General features: G+C 31.4%; 1 protein-coding gene across 1 annotated transcript in view; it reads right to left on the bottom strand.

The window, feature by feature from the left end:
- LOC127282092 (potassium/sodium hyperpolarization-activated cyclic nucleotide-gated channel 2-like) overlaps positions 1-10,073 on the bottom strand; it is a 70,633-nt gene extending 60,560 nt beyond the window's left edge. Inside the window, exon 1 of the mRNA XM_051306175.1 lies at positions 9,892-10,073. Coding sequence (XP_051162132.1) covers positions 9,892-10,031 — 140 coding nt within the window. The 5' untranslated portion in view covers positions 10,032-10,073. The remainder of the gene's footprint in view (positions 1-9,891) is intronic.
- Between the last annotated feature and the right edge of the window lie 3,634 nt (positions 10,074-13,707).

Below are 13,707 nucleotides of genomic sequence, written 5' to 3'. Positions count from 1 at the left end.
ACATTCTCGCGTTAAAGGATACCTATCTTTGTTTGATGATTTCGATGACGTAGATGATGATGACGACGAGGTTGACGGTGACGACCCTTGAGGATTCGATTACGCTGTTGTACTTCGTTGATCTGCATTCGTTTTCCGATGCTCAACTTGTCCTTTTGTTTTATCTCTGTTTGTACTTCTCCACTGTTTCCTTGCTCGTTCCAACGATTCAAATTCAGTAATATTACGTTACAAATTATCCAAGTAATAATGTGATCTGCTCATAATAGCCGTGCTCAATTCTTTAGATCATAGTCCAATAGCTATTGAGTTTTTATTTCGTCGAGTTCAAACTTTAAAGTCTTACAAAGACTTATTCAAGAAATACTCTTGAGTACTTTCATTTTGTCCGTGACAACGTGATTGCATCTCTTCAAATTTTTCAGTTAACGACTTTTCTGACATAAAAGTACTGGCGAAAGCTTTTCGAAATTTTGGCCAATCTCGAATTTCGTCTATATTTGCTAAATACCAGTTCTTAGCCGCCTTTACCAAGTGACTACGAGCTGTCTCGAACGCAACGGCTTCAGAAAATATTTGAAGGGTGGCAGTAGATTCTATTTTCTTAATCCATACTTTGGCTGATGATGGCCCAGACAATCCATTAAACTTCGGACTATTGTATGACAGGTCCGGTAAAACATTATAATAATGAGTCGGTGGTATCGAATTTGTAGATGCTTGTTCAATGAACCATGTGGCAAATCATCGTTGATACCAAAAAAATTTGGATTGTTTTGATACGACTTATGAATGTACTAAGTTGAAGTTCGTCAGCTGATCACACTTGCGCACTACTAACGCGCCAAAACAGGAATGGATTTGCACGCTGCTATCTTTGTCGTGACCACGACGTTATTAGAATTTTTTAACTACACTCTTAATTCAACAAAATTAATTATTATCTTTGATTCTACACACTCAGGAACCTCATCAAACACTGATTTTCCTTTTAGGTTCAATTCGACCCCTCACTTACACCACAGACCACGAGAACACGGAGACGCTATCAACGTGCTCACGACCCATCATGTTTCTCGATCAAATTTTTTTTACTTATTCCGGACACTTTTCTCAAGTCCCACTACTTAGATGTTAAATAAATTGTTTATTTTCACATTTAAACTGTTTATTACAGAAATAATTTTTTGCAATTAAAACCGACGATACCAGCGGAAAACCGCATGAAATTGTAAAACGCCAATTAAAATTTAGTGAGCCTAAAAAAAATTAGGAAGGGAAGTGGTTTTTGAAGGTGCAGCTTTGCAAAAAAATTGCTCGGGAGGAAATGCAGTTAGGAGATACCAGCGCTCCAGTTGTGTATGAAGGGAACAGGGATTTGATTTTTTCATTAATTTTAAATTAATTTATTATACTTATTTTAAGTTTAGTACTGTTTATTTTTTTTCATCATAGGTTATGTGCCTCATCTGAAAGTCGTCTCAATGAATTGAAGAATTAAATTTAAAAAGGGGCTTTGTTGCTTGATGTTCATAAATTATTTATCATTTATTGGCGTTCAATGCAATGTAGCATCATGCTTGGTTCCAGTAAACAAATTGTAACCAAATCAGAAAAAAAAGAAAAAGCATTAGAAACTATTGCAATTGAAATGGAATGTATTAATTCTAAAACTAGTCCAAGTTAAACAAAGTCAGTAGATAAAGCGGTTGAAAATTTTGATATTCAAGAAATTGATACTGATAACATAGTTCAATTAGAGAACAATTAAAGTGATTAGAAATAATATCGAAAAAATTAAAAATATTATAAATTTGATATTTAAATAGGTGTTGTACGAGCAGTATTATAAATATTTTTTAAGACAGCTTATATTTAGGTTCTAGATTGTTAAGTTTAAAAGTTTTGGAACACATATAAAACGTGCAAAACATGTACATATTCTCATACCTACATTTAAGTTTTTCTTAAAAAAATGTATCGGCTTATCAGAAAGCACATAATTGTTCAATTACTATTCTTAGAAAAACATTTTATTTAAAGTTATTTTTATATAAATATGTTATGTAAAAAAGTACTTAATTACTAAAAATATTTTTTCTTAATGGTTAAAATTATTTAAACAACCAATGTACAGTTGTATATAAATAAAAATTCAATATAAAAATAATAAATACTACATAATAAATCTTTCCTATCATGTATTAAATATTCATTAGTTAATAAATGCTATAAATAAAGGATATAAACATTTAATATGTTAAACTATAAACAAAAAAGTTTTAAATCTACAAGTTTAAATTTTCGCGCCTCTGTAAATTGCGCAGTAACACCTACGCAACTTAAAGAAACTTCTTTTAGAAATTATTTATTTTTAACAATTTTGACCACCAAACTAACTTGAAATCTTTTACTGCTGCGGTAATTCCCCTTTAAAATATATATTTTATATCTTTTTTAATAACGTGTATACTGGATATTGTTTAATAATGTTGTTACAATGTAAATGTGATTAGTAAACAAACACCCATAACCTCAAAATTTATATTTTATCACGAATGCAGAGAATATATCAATGCAATTGAATCAAATATATAACAAAATTAATTATCAACACACATTTTAATTTTATTATATGTCAACAAGCGTTTTCTATGTTTAAAATATGAATAAAAATGATGAAAGTGGAAACAAATTTTCTTTCCCATAAGAATAACATTGTGTCGTCTGTTTCTTGTCCCTGCAGGCCTCTGACGTCATATCTTGCACTCGAAATATCTCGATGAACTGACACAGCCTAATAATATTTATACATGAAAATGGCAAGTGTGAAGTTAGCACTCTAATAGATTTTTTTAAGTATTTGTTAACTGTCATCTACGATATATTAAATACGAATTAACGTAGAAACATTGTTAAAATGGTGTAAAATTAAAGATTTAATGTACATTTACGAAATCTATATAATAATTGATTTAAAAGTTGGCTCCATTTTAATATGTCTTATTGAAACGTCTGTGTATATAAATAAGTTTTCTTTAAAATGTTAATAATAATTTAACCAATGAACTTCTGTAGGCAAGCAGACCAAACAGGCTGTAGAAATCTGAACGCACCTTCAAAGTGCTAACTTCACACATGTTATTTTCATGTATAAATATTATTTTTTTTTCGAAAAAGTTACATCAATCGCAGAGTTGCCAATGACCCTACCTAAACGCTACTGCGCTTGCGCTACGACAACTCTCTTATAGGTCGAAAAAAGCGCGCTTATATAAAATTCTTAATAATAAAAAAACGTTAATAAAGCAATATAAAATTATTTTCACTATTGAATTTATTTTTTTTTGTTAATTATATTGCTCTTAATAAAAAAAATATTAATTTACCTAATATACTTAAGTATGTAAAAATAATAATTATAATATTAATAAATTTATTATATTTATATTATTATTTTTTTATAAAATATATAATCTATTATTATTATCATCAATTTAATATTTAATAATTAATTATGTAATATATTATTTATTTTTGTTATTAATTAAAAAGTACTACGAAACGATTGATGGAAATTTCTTTAAAAAATATTTATATCTTTATAGGAAAAAATGCAAATGTGTTGTTAATACTCCAATACATATATATATATATATATATGTATTGATAAAAATAATATAAAAGAAATTTTTGATACTGGGTTGTAACAGTATTCACCCCCCACAGCACCGAAACTTTCCTAAAGATTTTCTAAAGATTTATTTGATATGTTCGGAATATTTAATTGCAATGTTTAGTGAAAATTGTGTAAAGATTTAAATGTACCGATTAAATAAATGTTTGGTGTGAAACTTTCCTGAACATTTAAATGAAATTTTACGCCTAATTATAATTAAGCTCCTTGGAATTGTTTCAAATGAAAAAAAAGAGACCCCTATATTTTTTTTAATTGGTTAATAATTAATGGTGCCGCCAGGCCCTTGAAGTTTTCCGTGTATTTTATATGGGAAAAAGCTGCTTTTTCGTAAAATTGCAATAATTTCGTTAAAACTTAATATTTTTTAATCGGCCAACGATATTTCTCTTCAGGAGTGTTTAAATTATGAAGTTTTAATAATTATTTAAAAAAATTAAATTAACTATTTTTTACAAGGCAGCAAAAAACTCCATAAATGCAAAAAAATGTAAAATACATGTTTAAAAGTGTTTTAATTGATTTTATCGATATTTTTCATATAGGTTATATTTTGTACTAAGGAAAAATTTGTTAAAAAAAATTTATTAAAAAAATTGTTTAAAAAATTATTGTTTTTTTTTCAAAATAAAGCTGGCCCCGACCCACTAAAACCAGTCAACATTTCTTGGGAGCCCTTTATCCATCCTCGGAACTGTCGTGTGAAGACTTTTGCCTTCGAGAATAGCGCTCCTTCTCTGTCGCAAAGCGACTTCGTCCAGTCCTGCGGACATCCTGCGTTATAATTTTAAAATAATAAAAAATTTTCAATATCAAGGGGGAATTAACAGCACACCAGAAAAAGTAAAACACTTAAAAGTCAATATATAAAATAAAATGTCCAAAAAAATTGTAAAAAGACAAAAGAACCAAATAAAACATAAATATAAATAAAATTGTAAAAAGACAAACAATTAAAGAAAACATAAAAAAATTGTAAAAAGACAATAAAGATCAAAATAAATAATAAATGAATAAGTAAAAATAAAATAAATAAATAATTATATAAATAACTATATAGGAGGCTTTTGCCTTTTCCAGTCTGGAAAGAACTCTCCTCTCTCTAGGCAGCGATTGAAGATGTCTAGCAAAATCAGGGGGGAGCAACAATTATCTTTTTAGGATCTTGTTGCTTATCCCATCGATTCCAGGCCCCCTGCCTGTCTTCACTCTTTTGCCTGCTGCTTCTAATTCTTCAAGAGTAAAGAGTTCTTTCTCTTTGACTTCGCAAGAACTCCAGTCCTTCCTAAGTCATGGTTCTGCAGGAGGAAACATGGCTTTTAATACCTTCCTGACCCAATCGGGATTGTCCAGGCCGGGGGTCTTTTGCCTCATTACTAATTTTTTAGTAACGATTTTAAAAGCCAGACCCCATAGGTCCTTCTCGACGTCCTCGATTAGGTCCTTCCAACTACGGCGTCGCGACGCGCGGATCTCTTTGCTGAGGTTCTTTTTGGCCTCCTTGTATGCTTCCTTGAGCAAAGGATCTCCCTTACAGGGGTTCTACATGGGAGCGAAATCGCAAAGTCGTTGGGAGCATTGTAACACCTCCTTCCCATCTACTCTGTGCACTCCCCTCCGTGACGTCAGAAGGGGAAAGCATTAGGTAGGTGGCGCAGTGGGATTGCGACGATCGCAACGACTCTGAGATTTCGCTTTCATGTAGAACCCCTGTTAGAACGGGTATATGTCCTTCTTGCTCTGAAACATGCCTTTCGCAAGGAGGACATCCTTTTTGACCACCAGTGCAAGGATTTCCTTCTGAAAGAGGCGCGTTTGCGACGCGGCATTGAAGCATCGCACACGTTATCTTACCGTGTAAGCTTACCAAAAACCTTACCATGTAAACTTACCACGACCTTACTGTGTAAGCTTACTGTAAGGCGGAAGTTTTAAGATGTCCTCAAGTTTACTGCAGGCTTACACGGTAACCTTATAAACCCTACAGATATCATTACAGTAACCTCCCAGCAAGAAGTCGTGCTATGTGGAGGCATTAATCCACCCAATGTGGATTTTGCCCAACTTAAGCAAGGTACCACAATCCGCGTCAGAAAGCCGGATTAATGCCATTATCACTCCTCCAAAGCGTGGTAAAAGTCGACACTCCACAGCCAGGTCAGACTTTTCCAACTTACCCCTCAAGGCAGAAGCCACATCCCCTCGGTTGTGGTCTCATCGAGATCTCCGATCTCGATTCTCTTTTTGTTTACCAGAGCCCTAACCTCGGCTCTATTAGACAGAGCCGAGGTAAGTGTCCGGGCGAACTTGGAGGTCTCTCCTCCTTTCTTAACCACAACGAGGACTTCGTTGTTAAGGGTCCTCCTTACTTTTAAAACCTCGGTACCGGTTTCTTCCGGTTTATCCGAGGTTTTCATGACTTTCAAGATTTCGGCGTAAGAATCTTTATCTATCGCCGAAATCCTGACTGCCTCCGTGTTCTTAGGCCTTAAAGAGCGCTTGGGGGACTCTGCTCGTTTTTGGGCTTTCTTTTTCAGAGCCCTCTTTTTTTATTGACAGAAAACTGGAAGCCGTCACCGTCCTTTTTGACGAACTTTTTCATCTGTCCCACCTCCGGTCTCTTCCGCACGCATAACAACATTTCCCTGCACTTGTGAGATAAGGGTATTGTTTGGAGCATCCTTGCTCTTTTAGCTTCCTTCGGAGGATGCCGAACATTTACAGCTTGTAATGTCAGCAAAGATGTCTGGATATTTCCTTTGGGCGACTTGGAGACCTTAAAGGTCCAGTCCTGCAGTCTTGTTGTTGCATGATGCCGATACTTGGGAGCCAACAAGCCCACCCCCAGCAGCGCCGTTGTTGAGGGATCCGACCACCTCAACGACCATATTTTCCATGGTTTGCATATTCATTATTTTTTTCGTTCTGGTTTATTTGAGCTGGGGACCACCCTGGTTATAGGTTCTTTTTAAGTGTTATTTTAAATAATAAATAAATAAAAACAATAATTTGTTTAAACAAATATTTCTCCTCCGCTTGGAGAATTTTTAATCACTAATAACCGCATCCGGCTACGAAAATTGTAAAATTGAGAGAAAACTCCAAGTTCATAAGTTTATGTTTAAAAGATTAATAAATAACAATAACCACTTTCAAACATGTATTTTACCTTTTTTGCATTTATGGGGTTTTTTGCTGCCTTGTAAAAAATAGTTAATTTAATTTTTTTTTAATAATTATTAAAATTTCATAATTTGAACACTCTTGAAGAGAAATATCGTTGGCCGATTAAAAAATATTAAGTTTTAACGAAATTATTGCATTTTTACGAAAAAGCAGCTTTTCCCACATAAAATACATGGGAAACTTCAAGGGCTTGGTGGCACCATTAAATATTAACTGATTTTAAAATAAAAATTTGGGGTCCCTTTTTTCCAATTGGAACAATTGTACCGGGCGGCAGCATGACTTTTTGTTGGGCCACCTTAATTCACATATGGATAAGACTCCGTCATATATCCTAAAATTTACACCACTGATATTTATAAGTATAGCCTAAACTATACGCCGGTTAAAGTTGTATATTTGGCGAATTACTCTGTGATATAAGTTTAAATATAATTGCTTTCATTGCAAAAAAAATTTCCCAGTTCATGGGCGATTTCCATATCGGGATGGAGTATCAAGTATTCTAGAGTTTCCTTAGGATTTCTTGCTGAACCGAATCTTCTCTAGAAAAATCTAAATAGAGCCAGTCGGCCCTCGGCGAACAGTTCGCATCCTCTCATATAGTGAGAAATTGAGCTGTTTGCTTTCCCACATTTGCATTGGGAAGAAATGTTCAATGAAATCTTTCGAATAGTGTGCTAACGTAGAGATGGCCCGATTTTAGACGCGTTATAAGGTTGATGTATTGTCTAGGTAGATCAAATCCTCCTAACCATGGTCTACTCGTTTTATGGTTTACAAATCTAAAGTACTTTTGTGTGCATTTGTCAAGGTTGAAATAAGGCCAGTCCAAATTACAATGAGAAGTATAATTCTTTTTAACTAGCTGCCCCACTTCGTCCAGAAGGGGACGAATAGTCGTTCCGAGGTCAACACGATTTAATCCAATTCTTTCAATTTTTAGAGAGGAAGAGAGGACCGCAAGCTGGTCCACCCTTTCGTAACCTTTAATTCCAACGTGGGCAGGAATCCAAATGAACAAAATACTGTCTCTGCGATTGCTGATTATTGAAGTTAGTTTAGCTATATCGTGTAAAATTAGATCTGAAGCAAAGTTGATAAAACTATCTCTTATTGATATAAGTGCACCCAATGAGTCGGTACAAATCACGGGTATTTTCAGCATTTTCAAGTTACTGTGTTTTACTGCCATAAATATGGCCATGATTTCAGCCGATAGAGAGGAAAAGCACCCTATCAAACGTGAACCATACTTGTAACCCGATGATGGAACATAATAGCTTGAACCTGCAGAGTCATTTTGATTATTGTAGGATCCATCTGTGAAGATTGCAACGGAATTATGATTCTACTACCCCATAAAATTGTTCCACGGAAGTTAAATAATAACTCAATACACAAAAAACCAAAAGTATTGCGTTTTAAAAGAAAAAACCTTATATAATTGGTGAAACTTTGCAAATCTTTTTTTATTTACCCCAACTGATTATATAGTTTTTTTATTTTTCACTGACAAATTTCAAAAGAAGCACTAAACGACCACCTAACCATAGCACTAGTAAATAATTACATTGCATACTGAGAGTGCTAACTTCACGTACATATCATTTTGTCATATGGACTGCCGTTCGACAAAATAGTTGCCTTCTTTCGCATAATATACAAAATATATTATTACAGGCGTTCATTTTACTTATTTAGAAATGAATTTTCCTAAAATAATTATTTTTAATGTTGTACCGGTTGTACCAGAATAGAGTCTGCAAATACTGGATTTATAGTTTTAGACACTTTTCTTTTAAAATAATTAATAAAAAGTTAGCCCATCGACTATATATTCTCATAACAAAATTTTAAAGATGTACCTTCAATATTTTTGACCCTAACTTTCGTGAATTTTATTATTGGTATAGATTTTCACAAAACTTGACAATTTCAACAAAATTTATTTATTTTTATAAATTTTTTCGGATTGCTAAAAATTTTACAGTTACATTGTTGCCAAAATTTCACTCTACAATTGAGGGTCCCGATCAAATAACTCGACCAACGCTCGGACGAACGCTCTATTACCAGTTAAGTAGCAGTGACAGCTTGTGGGCGGCTCACTGCTACCCGACTACCATTAGAGCGTTCGTCCGAGCGTCGGTCAAGTTATTTGATCGGGACCCTCAATTACAGTTAGGTGTTAAATTTAATATTTTTAAATGAATATTTTACAAATTTAAAACTAGCTTGTACCATTATAACCCCTGGTGTACCAGAATAGTCCCGGTTACACATAAATTTTTGTATTAAAAAAAAATTTTTCGATATTAACACACTTAAGAAATACTAATTTTTATTGATATGCAAAATATGTTATTTCACATTCGCGGAAATGGGACACCAGTGACATTTTGCAAGTAATTTTTTTGGCAAATTTTTTCAGAGTATTTCTGGTGGCTAAAAAAATTTAAACAAAATGAATAATAAATAAAATTAACAAACTGACAAAAGTTTGATATAGTAATTTGGATTCGAATTTTTTAGACAAGACAGCAAAATCACATTTCAAAATTAATCATCCATATATTCTAGATCTTGTAAATGTTTTTAAAAATTGTAAATTAGTGGAAAACTGATAATTTACTTAAAAACATGTAAAATTAATTAAAAAAATTTTAAATGAGAAATAAGGAGAACTGGAATATTTAATTACAATAATAATGTTGTGCTTTATCTATTAAATAACATCTCTGTAAAAAATAATAAAGATTTACGAAACCATTAAAAATTAAATGTTTAACTAAAAAGTTTAATTTACGATGATTAACTTCAAATTAATAATTAATTTAAAATAAACATTTATAGGTATAATTATTTTGTTGAAAATTAGCAGAAAAACTGCTCTAAAAAATTTCCAATTAAAGTCTGACAATCGTATTTAAAATAATTATGGATTAACACTTCCTTTTACTAATTTAGTAAGAAAATATTTTCAGAATTCAAAAACTTTTATTAACCTTGTTTTACTGTAAGGATGAATAATCCACCAATGTTTTGATTCAATTTGTCTCTTTTTTTCTCTTTCAATTGAAGATAAACTAATAGCAGAAATTTTACATTTAGGATGGTTTTTGTATATTGTCGTTAAAGCTTTCATTTTTTTTGAACTAAATAAACATGACTTTTCCTGATCTTGTAAACTAGTTTCCGAAAAAGAGATTTCACATTTATGGTCAAATAATTTCATTTTTGAAGAAATTTTGAAAATAAGGTTAAAATGTAATTTATAAATCGTTAATGTTGACTATATTTAAAAAGGCACAGGTTATAAACTCAGAGGAACCAAACTGTCATGTATACATCGAATATATTGTTTCGCTTTGTCTCGTTACCAAGGCGACTTCATATTTCCAATTGAAAATATAGTGTGACCAATAAATATGAATTAATTTAACATTTTTAAGGGGGAAGTCTACTGTGACAAAGGGAAAAACAAGCCGATTTTCTGGATTTTTTTTCTAACAAAATATGACTCGTACATTAAATTAATCAACCAGACGTGAGATTTCATTTACACCGTTTGAGCACCTAAAAAAACGGACCTGCACTTGAAGGAGTGCAACAACGGCAATTTTGAATATTTCGACTTTAAATTTTTTTACAAATACTTGTATATATAATAAAGATGATGGTTTAATTTAATGTACGAGTCATATTTTGTTAGAAAAAAATCTAGAAAATCGGCCTGTTTTTTCCCTTGTCACAGTAGACTTCCCCCTTAATGTCAAGCTCAAAATTTAGAGCCTATAAAACTTTTCAAAACGGAATCGAAACTTTTTAATTTTTCTGTTTTTAAATAGTGTTATAGCTGGAATTTAATAAGGAAAAAGTTTTTTTTATAGTTTTAAAGAAACCAGTTAATGAAAATGCAAAATGATCTTTAAACTTGTTTCAAATTGTAGTGACCTAAAAACATATATGAACATATATTATAAACTCAAAAGAATAAATTGGGAAGTGTGGGGAGTTGTGCCTCGTGGGGAGTCGTGCTCCACCTTAATTTTTTTATCATGGCAATTAAGAGAGTAGTCTGGTGTTTAGGCCTTTTTTAGGAGCTTATTTCACGATTTTTTTATTATAAAATAAAGTATAATCATACCAAATCTGTTTACTTCATTTTATTCTCATCTTGAAGTGTTGAAAAAAATTATAATCGATTATTTTTTACTAGATTTTGTTATTTATATTCAATATTAATGTTTATAACAAAAAAATGTTGGCGCAGGTGATTTACAAAAATCTATCCGACCGATTGCTCCAATTTTTTACAGCTTTTTCTGCACAAGCATGACTCTGGCCCGTACTAGAATAAAACATTTTTGTTAATAAATAACAAAATGGCGGACTTTATAATCAAAAAGATTCAAAAATTGTCTATTTTTATTGACAAAAAGTTAAAAAAAAGTTTTCATTAAAATTGCGTAATTCTAGTACGAGCCACAGCCATACTTGTGTAGAATAAGCTCAAAAAAAATTGGAGCAATCGGTCGACCAGATTTTTGTAAATCACCTGCGCCAGCATTTTTTTGTTCTAAACATTATAGTATAGTAAATCTGTCATGAAAAAGTCGTGTTTCTGGAAAAAATTATAAAGTGGAATTTTATTTCATAAATGGATAGAGGCATCTGAGACTAACTTAAAACCAAAAAGTTGGGAACCCCCCCTTTGGGGAAAATGAGGGGGGCTAAGTTTCTTAGGAATACATTTATCTCAAAAAGGGCATATTCATTTCTCGTTAAGAATTAACTTTTTAAGTGGTACCCGTCATCTTTGGAAGCATTTTTTGTGTCTTTACAGATAGGTAGTTAAAAATTTTTTTTAAAAGTATTTTTGTCTCTTTATGTTTAGGTCATTTCCACTAATTTTTCAAAGTGACCAGAATGTTTAATGCATAAAAATTAGCTGTCATTAATAACTTTCGACGTACAAAAAGATCGCATAAACATTCGATGTATTAATTATACTATGATTATTTTGAAAATGTAAACAATGGGGAGTTGTGCTCCAGCGTTCGTGGGGAGATGTGCCTCACATCATATTTAACAGTTTTTATTTCTAAAACGCACTCTCTATTTGGGTCATTCCATGGGAAATTTTCATTCAACATTTTTTTCTGAAACTTTTTTTTAGAAATCTATATGAAAAATAAGGCAATATGTATTTTTTATTTGATAAAATTGAAGAAAAATTATGATTATTTTAAATTTAACGTTAACGATAGAAGTGTGTTTTTGGAACATTTTTTAATCTATTGTACTAATAAATTAAAAAATCGGACAAGTGCGAGTTACACTCGCACTGAAATCGAGGGTTCCGTACTCGAAGCGAATTTATTTGGTATAAAAACAAATGTTTAAAAAATATGTGTTGTATGTTAAATAATATATGTGATACAAAAAGAAACAATTTTTAAAAAAAAATTTAAGAAAATTGTTCCTCCTTTTGTATAAAAACAAAAAAAAATTTTAAATATGTGTTGTATTTCAAATAATATAAGTGATACAAAAAGAAACAATTTTGTAAAATTTAAGAAAATTGTTCCTCTTCGTATCACTTATATTATTTGAAATACAACACACATTTAAAATTTTTTTTTGTTTTTATACCAAAGGAGGAACAATTTTCTCAAATTTTTGTTTTAAATTGTTTCTTTTTGTATCACATATATTATTTAACATACAACACATATTTTTTAAACATTTGTTTTTATACCAAATAAGTTCGCTTCGAGTATGGAACCCTCGATTTCAGTGCGAGTGTAACTCGTCCGATTTTTTTCGTTTTTTGCGGAAAAATACAATTTTTATTAAATTTATCATTTTTCTTCAAAAATTTGATAAAAATTGATCATCAACTCCAATCGCGCTTACATTTTTTCCCTGTATTTTTTACGCAAAAATACAGTTTTGCAGCAAATATGAACAGTTTGGGTTGAATATTATGTGCGCTTGGGAGAAAAAATCAATTTTTTCGAAATTTTTGATTTTTCCTTTACAACGCTATGTAAATTGATCCGAATCAAGTTCGCTATATTTTTCCTGTAATTTTCACGTAAAAATACGTAAGTGTACCAAATTTGAGCTCTTTATGTCAAAAGATGTGGCTGCTAAGGGGGGGGGGTACATAGTCATTTTTAGGTATTTTTCGTAAAAATTCATGGTTTTTCCTTGACAACGCTATGATAATCAACTCCAATCATGCTCGCTATATTTTTTTGTAATCTACACGTAAAAATACGTTAAAATATATAAATTTAAATCCCTTTAAATAAAATTTTGTTCGTTTTTGGTGGAAAAATACATTTTTTTCCTAAAATTGTCATTTTTTCTTGAAAAACTTGATAAAAAGTTAATCATCAACTCTAATCGTGATTGCTTTTTTTTCCTGTATTTTTTCCGTAAAAATACATTTGTATACTAAATATGAACTGTCTGGGTTGAATATTGTGTGCGCTTGGGAGAAAAAATCAATTTTTTCGAAATTTTTGATTTTTCCTTGACAACGCTATGTAAATTGATCTGAATCAAGTTCGATATATTTTTCCTGTAATTTTCACGTAAAAATACGTAAGTGTGCCAAATTTAAGCTCTTTATGTTAAAAGATGTGGCTGCTAGAGGGGGGGTACATAGTCATTTTTAGGCATTTTTCGTAAAAATTCATGGTTTTTCCTTGACAACGCTATGATAATCAATTCCTATCAGGTTCCCTATATTTTTCCTGTAATCTACACGCAAAAATACATATGTGTACCAAATTTCAGCTTTCCAGATA

This window comes from Leptopilina boulardi, unplaced genomic scaffold (assembly GCF_019393585.1).
Source record: "Leptopilina boulardi isolate dan_hultmark-lab unplaced genomic scaffold, ZJU_Lbou_2.1 LbouV2_280, whole genome shotgun sequence".
Classification (NCBI taxonomy): Eukaryota; Metazoa; Arthropoda; class Insecta; order Hymenoptera; family Figitidae; genus Leptopilina; species Leptopilina boulardi.
Note: the sequence above shows the minus strand (reverse complement) of the source record. Positions and strands in the feature narration are given on the sequence as shown.